At 41.1% G+C, this 24872-nt stretch overlaps 1 protein-coding gene across 14 annotated transcripts in view; it reads left to right on the forward strand.

Moving 5' to 3' along the window:
• The window catches only part of Apc (APC regulator of WNT signaling pathway), a 100397-nt gene that overhangs the window by 65711 nt on the left and 9814 nt on the right, over positions 1 to 24872 (forward strand). For 7 of the 14 annotated variants that reach the window (XM_029472055.1, XM_029472054.1, XM_029472058.1 and 4 more), the window contains 8 exons: positions 5201 to 5305; positions 11165 to 11263; positions 13587 to 13965; positions 15141 to 15236; positions 16438 to 16491; positions 19876 to 20015; positions 20649 to 20726; positions 21369 to 21485. In XM_029472055.1, coding sequence (XP_029327915.1) covers positions 5201 to 5305; positions 11165 to 11263; positions 13587 to 13965; positions 15141 to 15236; positions 16438 to 16491; positions 19876 to 20015; positions 20649 to 20726; positions 21369 to 21485 — 1068 coding nt within the window. The remainder of the gene's footprint in view (positions 1 to 5200; positions 5306 to 11164; positions 11264 to 13586; positions 13966 to 15140; positions 15237 to 16437; positions 16492 to 19875; positions 20016 to 20648; positions 20727 to 21368; positions 21486 to 24872) is intronic. The other 7 variants (XM_021150171.2, XM_029472057.1, XM_029472063.1 and 4 more) reach the window with 4 other exon arrangements.

Consider the following 24872-nt stretch of genomic DNA (forward strand, 5'->3'; position numbering starts at 1 on the left):
TCCTTCCTTCCTGCCTTCCTTCCTTCCTTTCTTTCTTTCCTCCCTTCCTTCCTTCCTTCCTTCCTTCCTTCCTTCCTTCCTTCCTTCCTTCCTTCTTCCCCTTCTCTGTATCTTCTCTTCCTTAGACAATCTCACTAATGTTTTAAGGCTTTAGGTACCATCTATATGCTGTTTGTTCATGATTTTTTTTTTTTATCCCCTTGAGGTCCAGATTCTTAATCCTGTGTTCCTACCATGGATCACCACTTAGGACTTAGGATTTGTCAAAGATTTTAAATTCAACCTACTTAACACTTGGGTGACACACCCCTTTAATCCTATCACTTGGGGAAACAGAGTCAGGCAAATCTCTGAGTTTGAAGCCAGCTAGGGTCCACACAGTGAGTTCCACTTCAGCCATGGCTGCATAGCAAGACCTGTCTCAAAAAACAAAACAACCAAAGCCCGTCTACCCTCTTTACCAGCCCCCTTCTTTCTCCCTTTTAGTCCCCATCTTTCCTCTCCATAGTCTGCGTGAGCAAACGGTCATCAGAATAATCCTTCACACCCTTTAGCCAGTTAGTAACCGCTTACAGCATGCTACGCTGCTGTAGCAGATACCAGACACAAAGCAAATGAAGAGAACAGACAGTTTGAGAGGTTCCAGTCTGCCTTGTGGGTAGGACATGGAAGCATGAGCTCGGGGTTACAGTCAGGAAAGGAGAGGCAAGCGCTGGTGCTCTGTGCCTTCTCCCACCTCACTGTTTTATTTGGTCCAGAACCCAGCTGCTGAGTGAGTGGCACCACCCACATTCAGGGTAGATTTTCCCTCCTTGGTTAAGCCAACGTACCCAGGGTTGTATCTGCTAGGTGAGTTCAGATCCAGTCAAGTCATAACTGTGATGAAGATTAACCCTCACAAGGTCCACCCACCCCTTGTGAGCCTGACACCCAAACACATCCTTTTTAAATCATAAAATCCCACCATCACTCTCAAGTATTCATGGACTTTTCATAAGACAGTGCATTTAGTCCATCTCTACACATCTCTGTTGCTGTCTGGAAATCGCCACTCAAACCATACAAACTCTGATCTCAGTTAAGCAAGAGTAATTTATTGAATGCATACCTTAATCCTGGACTGCCCAGTGGTCAGTGAGTCAGTTGTAGACATAACAGTTCATATTGACCTTTGAATTGAAGGGTCCTACATAAAGCTTTGTGGAATTTCTTATGATTAGCAAACCTCATACAGAACAAAACGGGGTGTGTGATCAGCATGTCCTTGAGGCAAGCCTTCTCCATGTCAGTGACTGGCAGGCCAGTTACAGCAACAATATGAAGTAGCTGGCAGGCTTGGAACAAAATGGCTACAGCTACTGGGGAGGGAGGTCAGACGTAACAATTTCATAGGGTCATCAGGGCTAACATTGTTCAAAACCCCAGTCTCTTAACTGAGTAAAATAAAATAAAAAAATAGCTGTAACATTTTTAAAACATGGTGACAACAGTGGTGCAATAATACTGACTGACGGACCAGAGAGAGCTTATTGTCATAATAATAAAAATACTCTAAACTGGATTGTGGTGAGACTGGTAAATTTATTGAAAATAATTTAATGGAACACTTAGTAGGTATGTTCTGTAGCACTTGACTGCTTAAGCAGAATTGCTTTTTTAAGTTTTTACTTTTTTTTTTTTTTTTTTTTTTAGCCAAGCCAGTAATGCACTCCTGTTACCCAGCACTCAGAAGGCAGAGACAGGGAGATCAGTAGTTCAAGGCTCACATAGCAAACATTCCCATTCCAACATGAAAGACTTGAGAGGATAGCAAGGACAGATGAGACCAAAGTAAGTGAGAACCACAGCATGGCAGAGCCGGATGCTGCCCGCCTCTCTAGTTCTGCCTCCTGCCATGCATGCAGCCTCTCTTGTTAGGCTGCTTCTATTCCATGTGTGCGATTCTCTGCGGTTTGGCCATCTCTGATCTACTGAGCTCTTTACTGCAGTGAGGCTTTACCTTCACAGCCTCATGAAGTGGTCTCTCAGGGCCTCCTTGCAGGGACTCTGCCTCTGCCTCATGCCCCAGCAGCTTCCTAGACTCTTGGCACAAGTTTCCCTGAGCTATAAATCTTAAAGTTTGCACAGCTGCAAGACCACTTGAGCAACTCTGTCCAGTTTTGCTGCCAGCGTGAACGGTAGTCTGACCAGTTTTTATCTGTCTGTTGTGCACCTTGGCAGCAGAGCCAGGAAACTTTCCATGATGGATTTCAAGCAAGGCAACCTTGTTATTTCAGTTTCTCCCCTTCCCTATGAATTGCACTTTTCCAGCCTGGAGTCTTCAGTGGCTGGAGTCTTGCCTGTAAGGCACCTTTCCTCCTGAGGGTGAGTTTCTTAATTGTGCCAGCCTCTAACCTTTACCATTTGTCTGCATCAGTCCTTAATCAGCTTCAGACTCCCCTCCTGCTCCTTTGTTTGCCAGACTCCGCATTTTCCCAATATTTTAGTTCTCTCTCACTGTAAATCTAAGAGCAGTGCATGAGACCACACCACAGCCTGTATGGTGCGCTCTCAAAATTTCCTCTATAACTTAGTGTATTACCTTTGAATTATGTCACAGTTTTTCAGGATGCGTGGGGGTTTTTTTTGTTTTTGTTTTTGTTTTTTTGCCAGATGTAGCACAGCTGGCTTCTAGCCCAGCTCCTATAGTCTTTGTTCCCCTGGGAAGCCTGAGAGCATAGTTACTACTGTGTGCCCTTCTCCCAGTGCTCCCACCAGAACGGTTCATCAAGCTCTGCCTAGGGTAGGCCACAACCTGTAGGCTTCAACCTCTTCGGGGGAGGAAGACTGTCAGAAAACTCAGATATTTACGTTAAGATTCATAACTAGCAAAGTTAAAGAGTCGCAATAAAATAATTCTTTGGCTGGGGCGTCAGTAGGACACAGGAACTGTGTAAAAGGGTAACAGCATTAGGAGGGTTGAGAACCCATGGCTTACTGCATTCCAGGGCTTCTGTAGTCCACAGACCCGTCCCAAAGCCTATCTCCACATGGGCAGGGGCGCCACCACAGCAGCCCTGCTCCTCATGCCACTTCTGTGGGACGTACTTTCCTCATGGCTGTGAAAAATCACCTCCCAAAATTGAAGAAGGGTTTGAGGGGGCACAGCGTCTTGTCCTGGGAAGGCATAGGGTCGGGATTGTGAGGTGGGTAACTACAGCACCCCCTACAGTCAGAAACAGGAAAGTGAATGTGGGTGCCCAGCCACTTTTTCTTTCCCTTCGTCCCGTCCATCAGGTAGTGATGCCCACATCTAGCACGGCCTTTCTTCCTTGTTAATGTCCGTAGCACTCCCTCTCACATGTCTAGGAGAGTGTCCATCAAGTTAGCCAGGGTTAACCAAGGTCACACCAGTCTAGCACCAAATCCTGTCAGGGTTCTCTCTGTAGCTGTGCTTCCATCTCCACTACTACCCTCCTGTGACATACCAGCCTCTTCTTTACTAATGCTACTGCATTAGCCTCCCAACTGCTACTTAAGTCACTTAGGTTTGACCCGTTGGTATGTTAGTGTTGACCTCATGAGGCAGTAGATGGCGTGTAGTGTAGTTGGCAGAGTACTGACCTAGCATGCACAAAACCCTAGGTACCACATAAAACCAGGGATAGGGTCACACATCTGTTATCCCAGCATTTCCAGAGATGAGGACCAGAAGTTCAAGACATCCTCGGCTACACAGCAAGTTTGAGGCCAGTCTGGGTTACATGAGACTATCTGAGTAGTTAAAATGGATGGGATAATGTGGTAGCCTCAGAATAACTTAGGCAAACCAACAAAATCAGAACATTTTAAAAACTAGCATATAAAATTATTTTTATTCTATATGTATGAATGCCTTTTTGCCTGCGTCTATATCTATGTACCACATGTGTAACTGTTGCCAACGGAAGCCAAAAGAGGTCATCAGATCCCCTGGGATTGGAGTTCCGCCATGAGGATTCTGGAGCTCAAACGTGGGTGGTCTGGAAGAGCAGCCAGTGCACTCACCACTGAGCCATCTTCCCCCCTTAGCCACCTTAATTCTGCTCATCACTTTCCTTGTGGTGCTTGGGCAAGTTTGTGACCTTTTGCTCTGCTACAAGAAGCCACTTTCCCCTGCTGCAGCTCTTTCCATGTGACCCTCTGTTTACCATCCTAGTTATCAGGTCCTCTTTGCAGTGCCACTTCCTAAGAAAGTGCTCTGCTGCTTCACACAGCTCCCAGCTTTCTTCACGAGGAGCTCTTGGCTTTCCTTTGACGAACTTGTCAGAATTTTGACTTTATTGTTACAGCTTTGGTTTTTTGAAAGTGTGTTCCCTCGCCAGGACAAGCTGTGAGCATGCAGGCATCTGAATTACTGAGAGTCACTTCTCTTTTGCTTAGCTACAGCTACTACTAGTTTTGGGTGAAAATGATACATGTCACATTTTTAAGTGGTCTAGAAAGGCTTCCGGGAAGGCATTTTTAAAATATAATGGTACTTTATGTCAGACTGTTAAAGCATAATCTTTACATTAGATTATGATAATTGCATTTTCCTAAAGCAAACAGATAAGAGTTTCTGTAGAAGATATGGGAGATTATTTTAGTTCTTGTAAAGTACCCAATTTGTATTTACAAAGTACCCGATTTGTATATCCTGTTCTAAAATTACTACTTTTACTAGGTATAATATGTCACTTTTATTTCATATAACAGAGGGTGGGTACATTAGCAAAATTTTCTGTTTTATTTATCACTTTCAAAGAGCTTATCACTTGGTTTCATATGACATTGGCAGAAGATGTGCACATATTCTCCGTAAAAATGTGCCTACAGGGGAGCTATTTGTAACCCTTGGTGTTAGTTTAACTGCTAGATTTGCAGTTCTGTTAAATGCCAAAGTCATATGACCTTGCACCCAAAGACTGTTATTTTCTGTAGGTGGATTGTGTTCCTGATAATGAGAGAGCACATCTGGTGGAGAATAGCTTTACTGTGAGCCTCTGAAATCCTTTGTCTGTACAGCCCAAGTGCTCAGGGGACACTTAGCCAGGCTGGAGGTCCGAAGTGCAGCATGCACTTCTGTGCCTTTGTCAGCCTATATAATTGATTCACCGAGAGTTTTGAAGCAAAAAATAAGCAGTGAGCTCTAAAAGCATACTGTTTTTTGTACGTAATGATGCTAACTCCATGTTAACAGAGGTCATCTCAGAGCAGGCATGATGCTGCCTCCCATGAAGCTGACCGGCAGCACGAAGGCCACGGAGTGGCAGAAAGCAACACCGCAGCCTCCAGTAGTGGTCAGGTATGAATATTTTCAAATTGACAAGTCCTGTCTGTTTCCTTAGAATGTGTGCCTCTAGAGACATTCAGTATGAAAGCACTCTCGCTTCTCTTATTACATTAGAGACACTTTCTGATCCTGCTCGAATCACGTGTGTGGCCTTCAGCTGCTGCCGGGCGCGTTCTGGAGAGAGTTTACTTCCGAGCTGACCCTGGTGTTGTATGTTAGCACAGTTCTGCTTTCCTTAAGGCCTCAGGACAAAGACATGCTTCTGGTTTTTAACTGTCACAAAGGCTCTTTTAGCTCTTACTTTCTGGTATACTTTAAGTTTACACAAATTGAGAAATAAATCTTAATTGGAAAAGATTTTTCTGATGCTTATAAATAAAAAGCTCCATACTGTATCATGTTTAGCTGGGACTGTGTCAATTTTTACCATGTCTAAACTGTGCCACCAATTTTCTACAAACGGTTTATTGAAATACATTCATGTATCCTATATTTTTCAAATTTCCTTCAACAGACAGTTTTATGTTGTAAGGGAATGATATTTTAAAACTAAAATTTTATTAAATTGATTTTTCTACCAACACAGAAGACTGGTCTTTCTGAGTTACTTTAGATATACTGTTTATATCTAAAAAAGGGGCTATTCTGTTAATCCACTAATAATAAAGCTTAAGATACTATCAGAATATTTCCTTGTACTGAAGTAAAGCAGATACTTTACTCCGCATCGCTAGTTAGTATTGTACAGGAAAGTTATTTAATGGTGAATTAGAATTAGGATAAAATAGTGAGGTTTAAATAGAAGGTTTGAGTTCTTTCTCTGTGTTACTGTTCCAGGAATTCCTTGAGAACTGTATGTTCCTACAGTGTAGGAGAAAGAGGATAAGTTTCATTTGACAGTTAGTTGTTGAGGCTTCATTGAGATCATATTCTAATTACTGTATACTTTAAAGTCTTACTCATATGGTAGACAGTATCTATACAAATCTGTGATACTACATGGAAATCATCTTTAAGTTGATTATACTCGATATCAGAAATGGAGACTGCTGCAAATATAAAAGGACCAGAAGGAACTTTTTATACGGAAGTGGGTGGGAAAACCACAAAAGAAGGGTCAGTAGGTTTCAGAAGAATGTGAATACTTTAAGATAGGCAGACACAGAAGGTCAGGATGGAGAGGTTCTGCAGTTAACAGACTGGGCAGTCTCCCAGAGGACCCAGCCTCCAGACGCAGCACCCACATGGCAGAGCACTCCAGTCCCAGGGCATCCAGTTTCCTTTTCTGGCTTCCAAGAGCCAGCCACTCAAGTAGAACACAGACATACATGCAGACAGAACACCCATACATGTAAAATTCATTATTCAATTACATTTTTAACAAGAAATTATTTTTTTACTTTTACCTTTTTTAATTGAAATATAATTACATCATTTTCCCTCTGCCCTTCAGTCCCTCCTGTGTCCATCTGTCTGTGCCCTCTCCTGAAATTCATGGCCTCTTTTTCTTTAATTATTATTGCTACACACACACACACATATAACATATAAGTATATAAACAAAACCTGCTGAGTCTGTCTAGTGTTTGAGTGTCCATGATTTCAGGGCTAACCACTTGATATTGGATAACCAGTAAAGGGACTCATTTCTGGAGGAGACTAATTTTCAGTTGCCTGCAGTTCTTTGTCTAGGCCTCCTCCCCACCCCCCCTAGGTATCCCCCTTCCACACTGGCATGTCCGTTGGTATGTCCTTGTTCATAGGTCCTGTTTAGGTGCCGGATCGTGGGTGAAACTTCCCTGTCATTTTAAGAGACATAATTTCACAGCAGATTTCCTGGTCCTCTGGCTTTTGCAGTTTTCTGACCCTCTTCAGAGATGTCCCTGTGGTTTACGTACAAGAGTTCTGTTGTACACACACAGAGGCAGTTGTTCTCTGCATCCTTACTTTTCTGTAATGGTCTCCACCTATTTCAGAGAGAGGCTTCTTTAGTGAGGGTGGGAGCAGCGCTGAGATGCGGGTGTGAGGCTAGGATTTAGAATGGAGTTAGGAGTGTGCTGCTTTAAGAAAGTATTGGTGATAGTCTCCTCTAAGAGCCGTGGCCTCACTCGCCCTGGGTAGCTGGCTAGACTGCCAGCTCCAAGCAGAGTTTCAGTTTCCTCTGTTTAGCAGGCCTAGTTCTAGTTAGGCAACTGCTGGTTAACCGCCAGCCATGTATGAGGACCACTGTGCGCCCTTAGGGTATTTAATATCTTCCTTCCTTCTCTCTCTCTCTTTCTTCCTTTCTATATTTATTTATAGGTTTTTAGTTTGTTTGGGTTTTTGTATTTGTTTTTGAGGCAGGGTCTCTGTAGGCCTGGTTGTCCTGGAACTTGCTGGCTGGCCTTGAACTCAGAGATCCTTTGCCTCCCAAGTACTGGGATAAAGGCATGTGTCGCCACTGCCCAGCCCCCGTAGGGCTGTGTGTGACACGCTGGGCTTTGTTGTGGTTCCTAGGTGTCCTAGCTGGGCAGGCTCTTAGTTGCCCCCTCCCTTGTCACCTTGCACACATCTTCCAGTGCTATGACAGCTAGTCGTCAGGGAGGAGGCTTGACTTGGAAAAGTCAAGATCAAAGCTGGGCGTAGTGGCATGTACCTATAATCCTGTGATTTGGGATGTAGAAGCAATAAAATTTGGGAGTTCAAGGCTACCCTTGGCTATAGAGCCAATTAGAGGCCAGCCTGGGTTACAAGAGAATCTGTCCCAGAACAACAGCAAAAAAGTCAAGATTATGTTACTTGCAACCATTTATAGAAAGCAAAAAATTTAAAATATAAAGATATTTACAAGCCAGGTATTTAATAAAGATGCTTCAGAATTGGCCAGTGAGATAATTCATTACATGTGTTTGTGTGCAACTGCATAAGGAATGTCAGGGTCAGTGTTACAGTAGCTGTCATTGTGTGCTGAGGTCTTTAGAGCTTTTGTTTTATTGCTTATATATTTGTATATTTTAACTTTTCTGGAACTCACTCTGTAGACCAGGCTGGTCTCGAACTCAGAAATCCGCCTGCCTCTGCCTCCCAGGTGCTGGGATTAAAGGCATGTGCCACCACACACAGCTATTTTAACTTTTTAATAAGTCAAGTTTTTACATTGTGTAACAACTATAAGGTCATTTTTATTTTGGGAAAATGGAAGAAAATACTGTCCTGTTTTCCATTCCTCTGTCACTTAGGGTGTCCCCAGAGGCCTGATTGAAACTGTTGGGGTCCAGGAATCACCCCACAAACCATCAGACACTGATCTCAGTCAAACAGGGATAGTTTACTGAACACACACACACACGACTGATCAATCAGGGATGCAGTCAGACTCAGGAGCTGAGACTACAACCCTGACTGTTTCCCAGGGGCGGCTTATAAAGGCAAAACCCATAGAAACTCATAGCAATCATAAAAGCTCACACACAGCTACAGGAAATACTGCCGAGTGGTTGGGCGGATGGTTCAAGTCCAAGGAAGACAAGGAAGGAATTCAGCATAAACAAGCAGTATAGTTATTGTTGTTAGCTACACAAAGCTGTTCTGACCTTTATTGCAATTGCCCCTAGAAGAGGGCGAGGGTCTGGGCAATTTCCAAGAATACCAAAGCATATCCAGACAGGATTTGCGGTGGTTAATAGTTACCTTGGACACGAAAAAGGTCCTCTGCAACAGTATTAAGATGGCTGACCACAGATATAAAACAAAATGGCTACGGTAATGTCAGAAGGCAGCAGCCACCTAGGTCTTAAAGAGTCCTCATGTTATTTAGCGTGAGGATGGCAGAAGAGGGAATCATTGAAAGGAGTCAATCAGTCGTGGTAACCTTGTCAGTAATCCCAGCACTGAAAACTGAGGTAGGAAGCCGGGCGTGGTGGCGCACGCCTTTAATGTCAGCAATTGGGAGGCAGAGACAAGCGGATTTCTGAGTTCGAGGCCAGCCTGGTCTACAAAGTGAGTTCCAGGGCAGCCAGGGCTACACAGAGAAACCCTGTCTCAGAAAACAAAAAAAAAACAAAAAAAAAAGAAAGAAAAAGAAAAGAAAAGGAAGAAAAAGAAAACTGAGGTAGGATGGCCAGTTCAAGTCCAACCTGGGTTACATAGTGTGGCCAGCCATGAGCCATATGTAGAAACACTGTCTCAAGAAAAAGAAAGAAAAAAATTGGTAATTCAGAACCAAATATTATTCCCTCTCTAAATAATAAATTCTTTTGTTTTACATTAATTCCACCAACATTGTATACATAGTTATTATCAGTGCTCTCTCAAATCCTAATGTAGATGACAGTCAACATCAATGAGTCCAAGATTCCTTAGACACCAGACCCAGGGATTTGAAAGGCTGATGCAGAATTACCACTTTAGTCAATTTTGTGCCTCCAGGGTACTGAGTTTAAAAGGCGTATCCCCCTACAACTGGCCCTTCAACCTATCTTGATAGGATCTGTATACAAGATACCTTTTATTATTATTATTATTATTATTATTTATTATTATTATTCTCTCATTTATATTACATACTTAACTGAAGTTTCCCCTCCCTCCACTCATCCCATCACCTCCCCAGACCCATACTCCTCCTCTGTTTCCCCAGGGATATCAACTGCACATGGCATATCAAGATACAGTAAGACTAGGCACAGAGCCAGATAAGGCAACCCAGTGAGGGAAAGGGTCCTAGAGCAGAGATACCCCCTCCCAAGAACATGGAGCTACACAGCCGTAACTGTACATGCAGAGGCCACGGTCAGCCCCATGCAGGCTCAACAACAGCAGCGAGAGGAGCGCTCATTATCTAGTTGTTTGTTTTATGCACTACAGTCTCTGATAAATAATTGGTGGTTAAATAATTGAGCAAATGACTAGTGGTTTTAAAGGAGAACGATACATCCTTGCTAGAAAAAGGATTTCTTGATCTGTGGTAATTTCTTTAGGAAGCTAAGTGAAGTAAATTATTCAGGCAAGTCCCTGCTTATTTATGTTAGACTTCTTCCTTAATGGGTTCTCAGCTTTGCAGTTTAAAGGTCTTTGATAATGCCTTTGGTAGTGATGATGAAGTTCAAGCACAAGTTAGGGAGAGGTGGACCAGTGGGGAAAGCCATGCACCGCTGCTGGTCTCTAGGATTCCTTCCTTTGGGCAGTTAGGGATGGCATAAGATGAGAGTAACCTGGTTCCGTGTGGATCATATCCACTGTGACTACCCATTGCATTTCTGAAAATGTTCTATCATTTGTTCTATAAATATTTCACTGTTCATTTCCAAGATAAGAATGCTTTTCAAAATGAATACCTAATGTCATTATCTCCCCAGTGAAACAAATGATTTTAATAGCATAGTATAGCCTATCATGATTCGTTTGCTATTGTTTCATAAATGTATTTATCATATTTTGTTTCACTTTAGGCCTAGATAAAGACCATGAATCACAATATTGGCTTATATCTAAAATCTTTGCCACCAGTAATTTTCCCATCCTGTCCTCACATAATTTTGATTTTGCCGGTCTCCCACCTAAAGTCCACAGCTTAAATATAACATCTTTAAAGCCTTCTCAGATACTTAATTATTTAATCCAACCTATGTCCACATTAGAATGCACCGTGCTCTCCATATTTGTCTTTAGAGCTACCTTAAGTTTTATTTACTGCAGCTTTTCAGTCCAGAGCAGGTCATCGCCTCTTTTGTTTTCCTCTGGTATCTTGTGCAGCCTGCTATAGTTATGTTATACTGCAGTTATTTATCTCATCTTTCCCCAATAGAATCTCAGCTTTTTCTAAATTGGGAGCTTCAGAGTGGCCTATATTTATAATCTAAATTGCACTGCCTAACTGTGCTTAACTTCTAGAGTCCGGCTGCACGTGTGGATCAGGAACCAGCCAGTGTTTTGAGTTCTAGCGGCGCGCACTCTGCTCCTCGAAGGTTGACAAGTCATCTGGGGACTAAGGTAACGGCAGATTACAAAGCCTCCTGCTAGGGCTAGGGGGATTGTGCTAAGATGGTCTTCGTGAACATTTAAAGAATTCTCACTCAGTCTCTTAAAAAGAAAAATGACATTTTTATACAAAGAAGCATAAATGAGAGGAAATGGGAATTATAAAAACTACAGAATTGGGTGCCTGTTAATTTTGTTTTGAGCTCATTATCCATTTACCTGCAAACATCCTAAGCTCCAGCCAGGCTGACTTCTTCATCACTCCTGTGCCTTCCCACCTCAGTGTCGCGCCTGCAGCAGCGCACATGTTTGCCCCACCTTGAAGGGCTGTTAGTCTCTCCCCAGCTCAGGAGTCTGAGCTGTGTCTCCAGAAGGCAGTTTCTTAACTCCTAGAAGCTTCTTAACCCCACAGTGGGGATGAAACGCCCTCTTAAAAATCAGATTGTTTTTCTCTGTCTTTAGGATCTCACCAAGGCTACAAATGAGTGTTAATGAATATTTATTGAAATGGACAGAAAAAAATTCATTGAAACTGAATTAGCCAATATGGCAAATATCTTACAATTATGGGAAATGTATGAGAAGAAAATCATTTTAGTATTTTACTATGGTGAAATTATGAGCAATATGTTTTCAGTCAAAACTGAAGAATTACTGTCTTCATAGCATATTCTGTGCTTTGTAAATAATATGGGAATTCTTAGGAAACATTAAAGTAACATTAATTTAAGAAGTGAATTTTAGGGCTAAAGATGAAAATCATTGATAGAATGCTTGTAAAGTATGCTCAAAGCTCTGAGCTCAATTGATTAAGAAAAAACAGTTAATTAAAGAAATGGCTAGTCAGTGGTGGCTCACACCTTTAATCTCAGCCTTGAGGAGGCAGAGGCGGGTGGACCTCTGGGTTTGAGGTCTACACAGTGATAGCTAGGGCTAACCACAGAAACCCTGTCTTGGGAGTGGGGGTATTAAAGAGATGGATTTGAGTGATCAGTGGTAACTCACCATAGTTTCTGTTGGGACCTCTCTAAGCTGGGCCAATAAGTAATTATCTCTGCATTGTCACCAGTCCCCTAGATTCTTACTGAAAAGGAAGACGCTGCTTCAGGCCATCAGGCTTAGAGCTGATGAGATCGGCTCAGCATCAATACGGGGTTGACTCAGGCAGGATGCATTTCCTTTAGCGGTGATTTGTGCATAATAATCTTCAGGCCTGGTTTCCTGTGTAATGTAAATCCTGTCATTTTGTAGCTCAGAAAACTGATGCTCAAGAGAAATCACATAAGTCCTAGTACCATGGCTGCTTGCTTAAAAGTGATGGAGCCAAACTTTGGAACTAAGTCTGATAAAAACACATTTATCCTCAGTCCTGTTGCTGCCATAATAGAACTAGCATCAGTGGAAAGTGTGTGTGTTTACACATTCCAAGCAGTGTTTGGCAACCTCAGCAACATGGACTAAGTCATTCTGTTTCTATAGGATATTAAGCAGCGCCCCTGGCTTCTGCCTACAAAACCCCCTAACACTTATGTGCCGCTGTTGTTAGGACCAAAATTATGTCTCATCGTACAGCCAGATGTGTCCTTGTGGATCTCTGACTTCCACAGGTGATACACTCCCTATGTGCCCTCTCCTTTCATGGAGCATCCTCTGACTTGGAGGAGAAGCTGGTAACCCCATGCTAACTGGATGCTCGTGGTTTTCTGTTTCTGACTTGCTTCTAAGCTAATTCTCCCAGTCTGTCAAAGCAACTAATGCTTACCACTTGCTTCTCAGAAAGAACATGAGTCTGTGATTGTGGCATTTTTCTTTTTAATGGCAAAATAATTTTATATAACAGATTATATAAGTTTAAATGTCATTATAACCTGATGAAAGGTAATGATTGCAGAGAATTAGAATTTAGTAGATTATAATTGTTGCAAATGTTTTCTATTTCTTAGAAGTAAAAAAGGTTTTAATTTATTTGAAGAATTTAAATTAAACAAATTGCAGAGAGAAAGAGAGAGAGAGCGAGCGAGCATGTGAATGGAGTATCTGAGAGAAGAAAAATTATTTTCATTCATAATAATCAGTTACTTTGGCTGATACAGGCAAACAGCAATTTCAGTACTGTGAGAATCACAGTCTGCATGCACTATTACTGTTACTTACTCACATAAACCAACTGTGGATGTGATTTTTAAATAGCTGTCATCTCTTCATCCAGAAAAGTTTACTTTTGCTTTATTTTAATTTTTATTGAATATAGTAAATAATCCCATTCATCACTTCATTAGATCTAGTTTTGGGTATTAAAGTTATAATTTTGTTTCTAAACTCATTTGGCCCACAGGTGGAAATGGTGTATTCCTTGTTGTCAATGCTTGGTACTCATGATAAGGACGATATGTCACGAACTTTGCTAGCTATGTCCAGCTCCCAAGACAGCTGTATATCCATGCGGCAGTCTGGATGTCTTCCTCTCCTCATCCAGCTTTTACATGGCAATGACAAAGACTCTGTATTGTTGGGAAATTCCCGGGGCAGTAAAGAGGCTCGGGCCAGGGCCAGTGCAGCACTCCACAACATCATTCACTCACAGCCTGATGACAAGAGAGGCAGGCGTGAAATCCGAGTCCTTCATCTTTTGGAACAGATACGAGCTTACTGTGAAACCTGTTGGGAGTGGCAGGAAGCCCACGAACAAGGCATGGACCAGGACAAAAACCCAAGTATGTTCTTTACAGTGTGCATCTCAATGCATGTTTCAAAAGCTGTCGGTTAGAGATTCTTTTTAAGTTAGTATGCTGTCTTTATGAATAGAAGGAATTTGTATTAGCTAACTAATGCTGCTAACAAATTGTAAGGCTTAAATCTGCATTTCCCTGAAAAATTTTTACAAAGGAAACTGTTGTGTATAGTACTGTGTAAGCAGGTCAGATATAAGGGTAATCTGGGTGGGCAGGCTTGCTGGCCTTCCTTCCTTCCTCAGTGCACCATTGCTCCCACCCCACCCCCGAAGCCAAGTACTCAGTTAAAGAGGACAGCCTTCCCCAGAACACAAGGGCCATCCAGTCAGGGATATATGAGAAGCCCTGCTAGAACTTCCGGGCAAGCTTTCAAGAAGAAACAAACAAACAAACAATTTAAAGGTAGCTGCTTTGATGATGTGTGTGTGATCTCTGCATTTGGGAGATGGAGACATGAGAACCAAGAGTTCAAGGTCATCTTGGACTACACAGATTTCAGGATCAGCCTGTGTCATGAGACCCTGTTATAAAGAAGCACAAAAAAGAAGACTCTACTTATTAGAGCTAGAGTCAGTATGAGCAGTTAGGTTGCCTTTGGATGAACATTTCTTTCTTGATGGGGGTACCCACAATTATTTAATAATTTATATTATTGCTTCTGAAAAAATACTTTCTGTCAAATAATGACTTTTGAAATCTTACATATAATATTTAAAATGTAGGTGCATATTCTTGGATACTATTTTCTTTAAATTTTTACTATATCTGTTTGTATAGGAAACTTTCTACTGGGTATCACATTTGTATGCAGCCATATGCTTTTAATTTATGACCATAATAGTTGTTCACACTGAAATTAGAAACAAAAATCTAACAGTATTATACCAAAGTATGTTTATTAGCTCAGCAAACCTAGGAGAGATTTAGCCCACAGTCCTGGTTAAGGCTGATCAGGGCTGAGCATGCTTGTGGAACCAAGGAAAGCCCTCGGCGCATCTGCTATTCTGCAGCTGTGGTACTTACTCAGCCGTTCAGCAGTTGATCTACTAACCTTCTATACATGAGGGAGATGTCAATAGCATCTGCTTATTTAAGAATGTAGCGACGTCCTTTTTAAGATAACAAAGCCTTTTGACTCAGGTAACTTTGTTTTTCAGTGCCCGCTCCTGTTGAACATCAGATCTGCCCTGCCGTGTGCGTGCTAATGAAGCTTTCGTTTGATGAAGAGCATAGGCATGCAATGAATGAGCTTGGTAAGATAAAAGCTTTCCTAACGCCACAAATACATGCTGCTGAGTGTTTACAACACGAAAGAAATCGATTATTACAAGTTTAGACAGAGAAGTTGAACTAATGTGAGGCTGCTAACTTTGATCAGCTGTTTCCATCCCTATAGGAAAAAGAAAAACCACTGTTCCCTGTCCCCATGGGAGACAAACATCTATCCTCCTATGAACCAACTTCAGTATTTAAAATCTTAACTAAAGATTGGAAAATTACCAAGTGGACCACCTTGGTCCCTGTTGTCCAAGTAGATCCTGTGTTGTGTCTGATGACAGTTTGAATCACTGTTCTTGCAATCTGTCGGGCATCTTAGATGAACACCAAGAAGTTATTAAGATTTTAATTTCTCTTAAAGGTTATCAGTATTTTACTGGATTTTAACAATGGTTGAAACTAGTGTATATAGAAAGACATGTTCTAACTGAAGTTAGAAACACGTGGTTAATTTTGTAGAAATTACTTAGGTTAGGTATATACTGTTACATCCTTTAAACCCTGTGTAATCATTGAGCACCCATTTTTTCATGTTGGTTTTTCTTTAATTTCTAGGTTTATTTTACACATGTATTCATAAATTGCATCATGCTGAGCCATGTCATGTGAACTGGATATCTCTAGTCGCTCCACACAGCAGGAGCCGCACACTGAGTTCTGTCTTAGTGTGGCTGGCCCGCTTTTGTGATGTTGGTTCCATCACCCCAGCCCTGCCTTGCATCCTTACCACCTCACTGTTATTCATCAGTTACTGTAAGCGTGGTACAGCTGTGAGCCTTAAATACGACAGACTGCACTGCAGGAAGGGAGTGTTGTCCCCTTCAGAGACATCACTTTGGGAAGCTCTGGTCTGTGGTTTGAGGCCTGCCCTCCATTCGCGCTTTTCTTCCCACAGGCCCACCTGGTCCTCTTTCCAATGTCCTGTGAAACCTCACTTAATCTTTTGGGTTTTCCCCATTTCGGTACAGTCTCAGCATTTGGGAATTTTTTACCTAATGCCAATAATTAAGAAAAGGGATAAAACTAACAACCAGGAAAACTCAGTTTTAAGATATTGGAAAGGTTTTTCTATAAATGTTCATATGTTCCAATGGACTGTAGACTAGGACTGACACATTAATTATCTGAATTTGAGAATAAAACTTAGACTCAGTATTTGTTCCTCTTCTTCTTCAGGTAGGAAGGCTACCCGGGGCATTTCATCCCAGGAGCTAGGTCAGGGGCTTTCAGGTGAGGAGCAGGATGGGGCCTCTGGGGGCGTGGCTGTGGGACGCAGCCACAGGGTGACCTTCCTCTCACTCCTCGCCTTCACATTCGCACTGGGGCAAAGGAGAGTCAGTGAGCGAGTACAGGCTAGCACAGGGACTTGGCAGAAGGGGGAAGGAAGGAAGGAAGGAAGGAAGGAAGGAAGGAAGGAAGGAAGGAAGGAAGGAAGGAAGGAAGGAAGGAAGAGTTCCTAGGCCTAGTCAGTGAGCTCTGTCCCTTGGATGTGTGAGGGTCCCAGACAGTTTACTTTGGGCACTGGAGTTTTCAGATGATTAAGACACACTCTGGCTTCCAAAAAAATTTACATTAATATTTTACAATATTTCTAGGTCATAACAGTCAGTAGAAGTATTTGCCAGGCCAGATATGTCCAGCCCTGTAGCAAACAGACTTCCCAAAGTAGCCAAGGAATCCCATTAAATATCAGTCTGAATGATGCTTATGATTGTGGAACTGGAATATCAGTCTGCAGAATATTGATCTGGACCCTAAGACTCATTTTAGAGTAGAACATCTCATGCTAATGATGGCTATCCAAGGCATGTTATAAAAATTATATACTTTTAAAAATTAAATACCTTAATCTGGTTTTGACAAAGTCTAAATTACGGGTTCTGTTTAATATCATTTGAAACAGTTGAATTGCATCATATTTCAGTGAATCCTTTTACAGTTTTAACCTGTGAATTAATGTTTTTTGCCTCGGAATTCACTGATTTATTTATTTTTACCTGCCTCAAATTAGAAAGAGATCTTTTGCTCTAAAAATTCAAGTTTTATTAACGTTTCGTCAGTCATAGTATCGTTGACGTCCAGTATATCCTCCTTTCCTCTTTGCTTAAAATCAGGTCCGAAAATTGATATAAGTTCTCTGACAATTGAATGCCATCCTCCCACCTTCTTTAGACCATTTTATCTTTCTTAGGAAGCAGTCTATTACTATACCAGGAAGATTTCATGTAAATATAGAGCATAGTGTTTTACTTGGCAACTGAGACCCTGCTTCTCAATGCTCTACATCTTGAGTAAACATCGGTATCCTGGGCCACAGTCTTCAGGGCTGCAGTGACTTCCTAGCTGACAAGTCAGCTGTGGTGCTGGCTCCTCCTTTGCTCAAGTGTACAAATACTGCTCTTCATTTACGCTGGGCCTGCCTGATGCTCTGCTCTCCCTCTCTGTGTTGTATCGTCCATCCCTAGTGCTTCACTTAATGTATCAGTCACTGTTGAGCTGGTGTTCTTGAGATTCACGTCTCAATCTAACTTTCCCTTCTTCAGTTTTATATGTGCAGGCAAACACTCTACACCAAGCCCCTGGACATGTTCCTACTGCTTCTCTGACATTTCTCTTGACAATGGTACTCTAGACACTTGTAACTGAACTCTCACAACAGATCTTGTTAGCCCACCCCCAACTCTGTCTTTTTCAGCATTCCTTTTGGTATTCTAATAACCCAGCTGCTCAAATCAAACTCTGAGAAAAATCATACAGGGCTTCATCATACAGGGCTTCATTTAAATCTCCTACAGTTAGAAGCTGAGCACTTTAATCCTTTTTCTTGAGTGTATCTCAATCCAGGCGTGGTAGCACACCTGTAATCATAGTACTCGAGAGGCAAACAAGATTGATCTCGATGAGTTCAAGGCCATTCTGGTCTCCATAGGGTGTTCCAAGTCAGTCAGGGATGCATACATAGTGAGACCGTGTCTCAGAATCAACAGTGCATGTGTGTATATGTGCATATGTACATGTAATTGTTATTTCTCATCCCGAGGCAAAGCACCATTGTCTCTCTGGTTCTACATATTTTTTTCCTACTTTCAGTCAGAAGCCATTCTGCACATAGTGCCCACCATACTGTATTTACAATATAGCTCTCCTTACACTTTCCTCTGTCTGACATCCTTAGTGTGACATGGAAAGTCTCTGTGATCTGGTATCCACCCACCTCTCTAGCGTCACTTAGTGCTCTGCCTCACTGAGTTCTTACACATGCTGTCTTTTCTACCTAGAATAATTCTTCCTCCTCCTTGTCCTACCCTGTTAGCTATTCAGTCAGCCATTAGATTTCACCTTCAGTGTTGTTTCTCAGACCCTTTCCTTGGGGCTCTCCCACTCCGGATCTCAGTGCTTCACATCATTCGTAAGTTTCATGAAGGCAGGGACTGAATCCGGCTCACTGACTGTACTTCTCTATGATTGCAAATAGATGGAGGAAAGTCTTCATAAATGTGGTTTCGATTTTCTTTATACAAATTTGCTTGCCTATGTTCAGAGAATTGCCTGTCATCTCTTCTTGCCATAAAGGTCTGTATGAGTCTTCATATAGTCAAGACACCTTATCTTACAGTTCTTAGCTCAGCATAGAACTTGATTTTGTAAATGTGCAGATTCTGCCAATGATCTTTATCTTTTTATGCCATTCACAAAATGTTAGTGCACTGGCCTTTCAGGTTAGCAGCTTACTGAGACTTACAAGCATGGTTTGTATTGTTTTAATGCCTGAGCCACCTCTCTGGAACAATACAATACCTAAGTCCCATGTGATTGATGTTGATGATGGTGATCTATCAATAGTTCGTGTGCATTTTTATCTTTCTTTTATTCTCATCCTCACCATTTTGCTTGGCTTTTTTTTAATCTCCTCCTTTTATTGTCTTCCCTCTCCCTTAATGTTCCCAGTCCTCTCACCTCCTCCTGTTGACGGCATGTGATTCAGCACACCTGCTAGTTAGGCAGTAGGAAGAAGGGAAATACTGAAACCTGGTACACTTGGTTATTTTAGAGTATCAAAGAAAATTAAGATTATTTTTTAAAGAAACTGGATAAAACTTTGTAGTAGGTTAAACAGATCGTTCTTTTCATGAAGTAACTTTTACTTCAAGCAAAATTTCATTTAAAAGTTTCATTATTCCTAAGGATTATTATTTGACACATTAAAAAAGTATTAGACCACAGGATATGACAAATGGAAAGTAATTTTAAAGCCCTTATAATAGCAGTAAGTTAATTTTTCTGTTTAGGTTTAGAAAGACCAGTGTTACAAATAGCCTTCATTGTTGGCAAGGTACAGTGTACGTCAGTGAATAGAAAATAATGTTTATTTCATTCAGTAAAGCAAGTGGTGGGAGGGTCGAGACATTGACAGAGAATGACATCATTGTCAGTTGTAATTATGTTACACAAAAATTATTTACAACAGTTTTGTGGCTTTTAATTTTAAAGGCAAATTTAAACCATGTATTCTCAGTCTTAGCGTTCTTTCCCCTCTGGTTTTAAGTTACCAAATTATACCAGTGTATTTGATTCTAGATTATTCTATGTTTCCTTTTGCCCTTGTTAAATTAGGGGGACTGCAGGCCATTGCAGAGTTATTGCAGGTGGACTGTGAGATGTATGGGCTTACTAATGACCACTACAGTGTTACTTTAAGACGGTATGCTGGAATGGCTTTGACAAACTTGACCTTTGGAGATGTTGCCAACAAGGTATGTCTTTTATAAGGCTTACTTCTTAAAGTAGCTCAGTTAGAACTTTTTGAACTAAAGAAAGAATTACTTATAACTAGTTTTTTGGCGTCTCCCACAGCAGCCCAGTTGAACAGTGACTCCTGGAAGCACCTTTCTCATGGTGACTGCATATCCCTACTTAGTGGGTTGCCTTTTGCCCAAACAAAGCAAAAGCACACCTGAAGATGGAGCCCTACACTGAAATTATATTGTTGCTCCAACAGCATTGCTCATACTAGGAATGTGGCTAAAAAGGATAGTACGGTGACCAGCACTGTAGAAAAGGATAATTACTAAAACACTGTTTCCAGGAGTGAGATTAAAACCCTGTGACAAACAATATACACACTGAGGCCATCAGACAGAACGCCATGCTCTGGTTTTTGCTTATCATTTCTCAGAATTTTGCTTGAGTTTCCTAGTTAGATAACAAAAATACATAACAGAAATAGGAGACATCTATCTTTCATTTAGGTAATCTTGTTCTGGTTCTTGTACAGGTAAAAATAACATTTATGATTGAAATAAAAGCAGATCTGAAATTTAGTAGCTAGAAGTATGGCCATTTCAGTCAGGTTCCTTGATGACACTGCTCCGCTTCTACTGTTACAGGCTACGCTGTGTTCCATGAAAGGCTGCATGAGAGCCCTTGTGGCCCAGTTAAAATCTGAAAGTGAAGACTTACAGCAGGTACTATTTAGAATTTTAGCAATTTAATGTACTAATTTATATTAAGCTTTGCCTTAGTATTTAGTGGCTTATGTTAAAGTATGGTTTTACTAACACTAAAGTAAAAAAAATAATTATATTGAAGTAATTCTTTTTGTCATTCAAGTATCATTTTTGAAAAATTTACTATAGGCAGAACATTCCTATTTTTATTACTATAATCAATCATATTTGTTGTGCAAATTAGTGGGCTTCACCTGTGACCTTTCAGTACATGCAAATACCATGCTTTGATCTTAGTGGTGGGGCATTCCTAACCTAAAACCTAAACCAGGCACTACTTGTATTCTGCTAACCTGATACCACATGTGGAAACTCTTTTATAAAGCTGCTTTGTGTACTAAGTTATTAATATACTATAGAAAGTTACCGTCAGGTTATACATGTAAGGAGTATATATGTGGAATATTATCTCATACCCAAGGTATCTCACACATACTCAAATATTCAAAAAGCCAAATTTAAAATCAAAACACTTAAGCATTTAGATAGGTTGTATTTAAACTGCAACAGATTCTACTCTTACCTCTAGCATTAGAAACAAAAGGACAATTGGTGTTACTCATTTTACATGTAAATTGTTCTAAACTTGATTATTTCCAGGTTATTGCAAGTGTTTTGAGGAATTTGTCTTGGCGAGCAGATGTAAATAGCAAAAAGACGTTGAGAGAAGTTGGAAGTGTGAAAGCATTGATGGAATGTGCTTTGGAAGTTAAAAAGGTAATGTTAAAATGTTGGGTGCTGGAATAGGAGATCCACTAGCCTCTGACTCTTTAGAGCTGGTATTAAAGGCACACTCCACCAGAGAGACCCTGTCTAAAACAAGGAGGGAGGCAAGGGCCAGCATCTGAGTTGTCCTCGTTAACTTGAGCATGGTGGCAGGCACACACTATACACAACTCACACAAGCAGTTGCATGCTCTTCATACACACGCACATAGACAGATCCATATTTAAATGTGCATAGGCTCTATATAAAGATACCTTTGAAATGACTAAATACATGATTAGGACTGATACTTAAGGAAAGATACCAATAGCCACTAAGTGCTGAAAAGGGTACATAATGTTATTTGCCACTAAAACTACAGTGAAATGCTATTATACATACCATACTGGATTAACGTTAAAAGATTAACCACACGTCAAGGTTGCTGAACATATGGAAGCATTCTATATTGTTATTGTGAATATGAAATTGTATACGCACTTGGGAAGACATTTAGAGATTTTTTTGTTAAACATACACCTGCCATACTACCTTGCCATTCCACTCTTAAGAATTAACTAGTGTTCTCACAGATGTATACATGATGTTCTTCATAATTTTGTAATGGCCAGAGTCAGAAGTAACTATAATTACTGTTGTTGCATTTACATATACGTGTGTGTGTATATACACACACACACACACACACACACACATATATGAATGAACAATGAAATTCTTCAGAGCCATAAAAAGAATGAACTGGTTAAAAAAAAAAAAAAAAAAAAAAGTGTTGCATGCCTACAGCCCCAGCCTACCCAACAAGTTATGGCGGAGTTTAAGACCTCCCTGGGCATCATAGTGGGGTACTGGCTTTAAAAAATGAGAGTGGTGTGTGGGGGTGGGGGTGTGTTTTCATAAGTGCACATGCAAACTAGAGCTATATGTAGGCTGTCTTCCTCCATCCCCGCCCCTGGTTGGTTGGTTTCCAGAGCAGGTCTCAGGGTGGAACTTACTATTCAGCCAGAGATGGCAGAGACCTTCTGCCATGATCCTCATGCCTGCTTCCACCTCCCAACTGCTGGCATCACACACATGGGTCTCAGCTCTTGCTTTACACGGTCCCAGGGCTCACACTCGGGGTTTTATTCATGCCGAGCAGGCACTCTTACCTGCTGAGGCAAATATGTAGCTCACCCATCTTTTTTTTTCTTATGTATGGGTGTTTTGTCTGCGTGTATGTCTGTGTATCAGATGCATACCTGATATCCTCAGAGGTGTTGGGCCCTCTGGAAGCAACCAGTTGCTCTGAACTCCCGAGCCTTCACTCTCAGCCGATTTTTGGTAGGGTCCTCTCAGTGAACATAGAACACCTCTATTCAGCAAGACTGACTAGACATCTTCCTGTCTTTGCCTTCCGAGCTGTCTTGTCCAGCTTTTTACATGGATTTTGGGAAAATCAAACTCAGGTATTCGTGTTTGTGTAGCAAGCATTTTACCAGATGAGCTATCTTCCAGCCCAAAGAACAAATTATTGAAAAATAAATCAGTAAGATGTATTTAAAGAAACTTCTCCAGTTGGCTTTTGTTTTTATTTGTGTGAATGCATGCATGTCTGCGTATCTGCTGGCATCTGTAGGCACGTGTGGAGGTCAGAGAAAACTCTGAGGAGTTGATTCTTTTTCCACCGTGGACTTGAACTCAGGTCCTCAGGCTTGTGTGGCAGGTGCTTTTTGTTGACTGTCTCCTCGACAGCCTTAGTAGTTACCTGTAACCCTATATCTAGTTTCTTTGGTTCCTGGAGTTTTCTTTACCTTATACTTTTTGAAACTTAGACAGCAGCACCAGATAGAAAGCCATAGAGGGGAGGTGTTAATTAACCCTTTGCTCATTGAGGAGGGTGCTAGTGTTGAAAGCAAGTCAGTGCTTGTCTAGGCCCTGGGGTAAAATGAAAAGATGGGTTTGGAGGCATGTGAAGAAATCTTGAGAGGTGTAAATGTTTGTCCATTGATTGCAGTGAGGAGTAGCTACATTTAAAGTGATAAGAATGTATATGTAAAAGATGTACAGTTTATTTCTCTTCAATAATAATTCCATAAAATTGTACCAGGAAATCAGTGCCGTGGCTCCCACTTGCTGCTCACTTAGAGCCCTCAGTCCTTCCTTCCCTCTGCTTTGTCTTTAGATCCTTTTTTGTTTCAGCTGTATATTTAAAAATAGAAAGTCCTCCATGGCTTCTAATTACTAGAGGATTTCTTTTCCTATAATGACTAAAGTCCTTAGTTCCTCCTAATCTGATTTCAGATACCTTTTCCTTTGTCTCAGAATCTACAGAGGTTTACTTCATTAGGGTTTTCTTTTGAATTTCCTTGTACATTGTATTTTTTGATCAGCCACTTATTACAGCTCCTTTCCTCATTTCTAATCTCCAGCCATTTCTTTCCTTCTCCAGCCCTGCACTTCTGTCATCCATCCCATCCCGTGTGTACTGTGTCTATAGCTGTGCTCCTCAGCTACACCCCAGCTTGCAATCATTTCATGCCTCCTGTAATTTCAACTGTAAAACTTGTTTAACACAAACTTTTGGTCCTTAGCCTGTAATCTCTGGAGCATCTTACACTTAAATCACATTGTAATTAAAATTGAACTCAGGACCTTCTCATTTGTGTGCGTGTGTATGTGCGTGTGTGTTTTAGATGTTTTGTTGCTTTTGTTGTTGTTGTTGTTATTGTTGTTTTGAGACTGGGTCTTGTGGAGAGAGGCTGGCCTTGATTTTGTACCAATCCTTCTATCTTAGCCTCCCAAATGCTGGATTTCAGACATGAACTAGCTAGCTGATGAGTTACATAAAACTGGCCATTTATGTAAGGTTCTATGTGTCTGCATAAGACACTGGAATTGAGACTTCAAGTAGTTCCTGGTAGGAATTTTGTTTCTGGTGTTTTCTCTCTTACATTATCTACGTTACCCTCCTATACAGTGTTGTCTCCTTTGTGAGGTATTTATTTTAAATTCAGACTGCAATAGCCTCCTTTTTACTGTTTTGCATCTGGATTGTCTGCCTCTTGTTCTGACAGGAACATTCCTAATAAAGATTCTTTGATGATGTCATAAGAAGAAACACTGACATTTGGAGTATGACAAATTGTAACCAAATATCATTAATATCAGAGTTTTTCTGCAACAATTAGAATTTTTATATGTGAGGGAGCTTGAGCCTTTTTGTAATTTGTAGTTTCTTTAGCAGTTTTAAGGATTTGTGGGCTGGAGAGATGGCTCAGCAATTTAGAACACTGACTGCTCTTCCAGAGGTCCTGAGTTCAGTTCCCAGCAACCACATGGTGGTTCACAACCATCTGTAATGAGATCTGATGCCCTTTTCAGGTGTGTCTGAAGAG

Source organism: Mus caroli, chromosome 18, assembly GCF_900094665.2.
Source record: "Mus caroli chromosome 18, CAROLI_EIJ_v1.1, whole genome shotgun sequence".
Taxonomy (NCBI): Eukaryota; Metazoa; Chordata; class Mammalia; order Rodentia; family Muridae; genus Mus; species Mus caroli.